This window comes from Phanerochaete carnosa (assembly GCF_000300595.1).
Source record: "Phanerochaete carnosa HHB-10118-sp unplaced genomic scaffold PHACAscaffold_719, whole genome shotgun sequence".
Lineage (NCBI taxonomy): Eukaryota > Fungi > Basidiomycota > Agaricomycetes > Polyporales > Phanerochaetaceae > Phanerochaete > Phanerochaete carnosa.
Genome location: NW_006768346.1, coordinates 1 through 2,629, shown reverse-complemented (window position 1 = coordinate 2,629; position 2,629 = coordinate 1). Strand labels below are relative to the sequence as shown.

Below are 2,629 nucleotides of genomic sequence, written 5' to 3'. Positions count from 1 at the left end.
ATTTCGCTGTGGCGTCCCTTGGATACCATTAGGTACGTCTTCGATGGCGTCCTCGAATGTGCCCTAGATTCGTGGCCAGTCTACTCGACAGTTGCCGGAACGCGTACCGAGGGTATATGGGTGGTCAATATGCTGAAATATCATGGCTAGGTGGCTGGTATCGAGCCTAGACGTACCCTGCGATTCATGATATTGATTCCAGGATATGTTTGGACCTTTACCACGGTTGAAGTTGTCTCTCTGTTTGTTCTTTGCCAACGGCCATATTGAGTCGAGGAAATGCTGCCGGAACAGACGGTCCCAGAGCCGTTCTGAGAGCTCTTCCGGCGGCATGATAAGCAGCTCGAGAGACGAGCCGATTCACTAAGTATTCCAGCTGTACAAATAGTCGAAGAAGCGCCCTGCGCATAAATACATCGTGCTGACTATGTAAAGATGGTTATGCAGATCCTACGTCCCCGGTACGGTAACTCAATCTAGTGGCGACTGCGCTGCCTTCCCTGATGCGCACGGCGGTCTTCATTCGCGCAGTATCTGCCGCAATGATCGAAGCCGTCTGCGCGCGGCTTCTTGTGGCACCACTGCATAGACACGACTCAGCCAAAGTGCGCATGAAAACGGTATCCTCTGGAGTCCTGACCTTGCAGAGCGGCTTGTTATTGCGCGGCTGGCGAAGATTTCCCCTAGATTGAAATTGGTCACGGCGGAAGGCGAAACACGAGGCGTTGATCATACCCAAGAGACTTGTCCCGCCCGTGAAGGGTTGTTTGGCTGCACAGAAAGCAAAGAGGCACGTCAGTCATCAGGTCCGAACTATGAAGCAACGGGGACGGCGCACTCGAATGATCTCAAGACGGCGCCAGTTGTATGCCCCACGTCACCCACTCCGCGCTTGACAATGCCTTGTACGCCGTCGGACACTTCGTGCACAGCAGGCGGGATAAAAGCACTTAAGCCGGTTGCGTCGAGGGTGTCGTCGAGGGCGCGGTGCCCGCCCTCCATGGCCTGGCAAGCCAAGTTTGAAGTGCCTTCGATGAGGTTGCCTAGGAGGGTGAAAGTCATGGCGGAATATTCTGAAGATGTTTGCGCCGGATGAGAAGGCCTTTATATGCTGCCGCAAGAGCTCAGGCAGCCAGCTGGGGCTGTATGGTGCGGGGTTAGCACGACTACCACGCAGAAAAGAGAGGCCACCACGTAGTGAACAACGGGACGAGCAGAACCAAAATACAAACCAATGAGGTGCCAGCTGGAAACTGGGGAGCTCGCTGCCTCGGCATGGTGGAGGCACGGTAGGCATTCTGTGAAACATTCAAGTCATTCAGGTCGCGGTACGCATGCGTATGTCCCAAACTACAGACTCAACGCGTTTTGTGTGTTCCACTGCATCACGCCTTCTTGATGCACACGAGATAGCGGCACAGGGGACAAGATCAAGAGGCAGTACGCTGAACGCGCTTAGACCTGCGAACCCTATTGGTTACAGCAGTCAGTTAGGCTGAGGAGGGTGTATGGAAGTGTTCGAGCGGTGAGAGACGAAGCTTGGAAGGGCAATAAAGACGTGCCAAAGACACGCGCAACTCTTGCATGCGGCTTGGTTGAGCATGTTGATACAACTCAGGGACGTGCGAGGACCCTTGTCGAGTTCGAACTCCTCGTGGGACCTCTTAGGGATCGGATTTGTGGTTCGCGGGCCCGGCGTTCTTTTAGTGTGTTCCTCCTACCCTCGCCTCGACCTGAACGGCCTCTGACCCGCGACACTTGCGTTTGAGCACGGCGGTGTCGCGGTATCATGCACAGCGCCGCGGTACCTCAAAATTTAGAAGAGTAGTGACGGACTACACGAGAAAATGGATTTTGACAAGTGCGGGCTCGCGCCGCGATCCTAAAGATCCTGTTATGCCAGCGCTTGCTCTAAGATGTCGGGGCTGAAGCTGCCGAGATGCCGTTGACGGACACCGTTTAGGCGAGCTGAACGAAAAGGGACAGTAAGTACTTCGCTTGCTCTGTCCTCACCTGGAGCTTACGTATTTTAAAACTTATAAGCGTGACATACCCCCCCCTGTTTGCCACGCTAATTCGCGCAATTTGCGTAAGAGCCACTAGCACGCTGATATCTTTCTAAAATATACCAAGTATGCATTTGGAAGACCCCTCCTACGCCTGTAAGCCCCCCCGAGCGATATGCCCCGGGCGCTATCCTCCATCACGGTGATGGCTCCGTTATCTGAGCGTCATCCATCGGCCCCGCCACCAACACCGCCATCCCCTGATGGCACACACGGCGCCATCGCTCCCGCCTGCGTGCTCGCTGTGGGCGACGACGACGACGCTTCCCCCATGTATATACATCATTTTTATACCGTTTTTTCCCTGATTTTAAATGCAGTATATAGTACATGTTACTACTCTTAAAATACAAGCTACTCATTGCTAATAAGCCTAGTAATTGAAGCTCTCGGGCATGTAGGGCGCGCGAGGCTCGGGACTTGGCTCCGGTCTGTTCCCGCCGCGCGCGGTCGGGTGAACGCGGGGCAAGGGTCCAGATGATGACGTGGCCTTGGCGTCCCGCCCATCAGTCCCGCTTACCAGCACCGCCCTCCCCTGATGGCACACCAGGCGCATCATCCCC

General features: G+C 54.9%; 1 protein-coding gene across 1 annotated transcript; it reads right to left on the bottom strand.

Moving 5' to 3' along the window:
• Window positions 1-355: 355 nt before the first annotated feature.
• Window positions 356-685, bottom strand: PHACADRAFT_266420 (uncharacterized protein). The gene has a single exon (XM_007403066.1). The coding sequence runs from the start codon at window positions 611-613 to the stop codon at window positions 440-442; it is 174 nt and encodes a 57-aa protein (XP_007403128.1). The 5' UTR covers window positions 614-685; the 3' UTR covers window positions 356-439.
• Between the last annotated feature and the right edge of the window lie 1,944 nt (window positions 686-2,629).

What these genes read in the sequence shown, in the direction of transcription:
- PHACADRAFT_266420 (XM_007403066.1), bottom strand. Translation starts at nt 613, where the DNA reads ATGCGCACTTTGGCTGAGTCGTGTCTATGCAGTGGTGCCACAAGAAGC.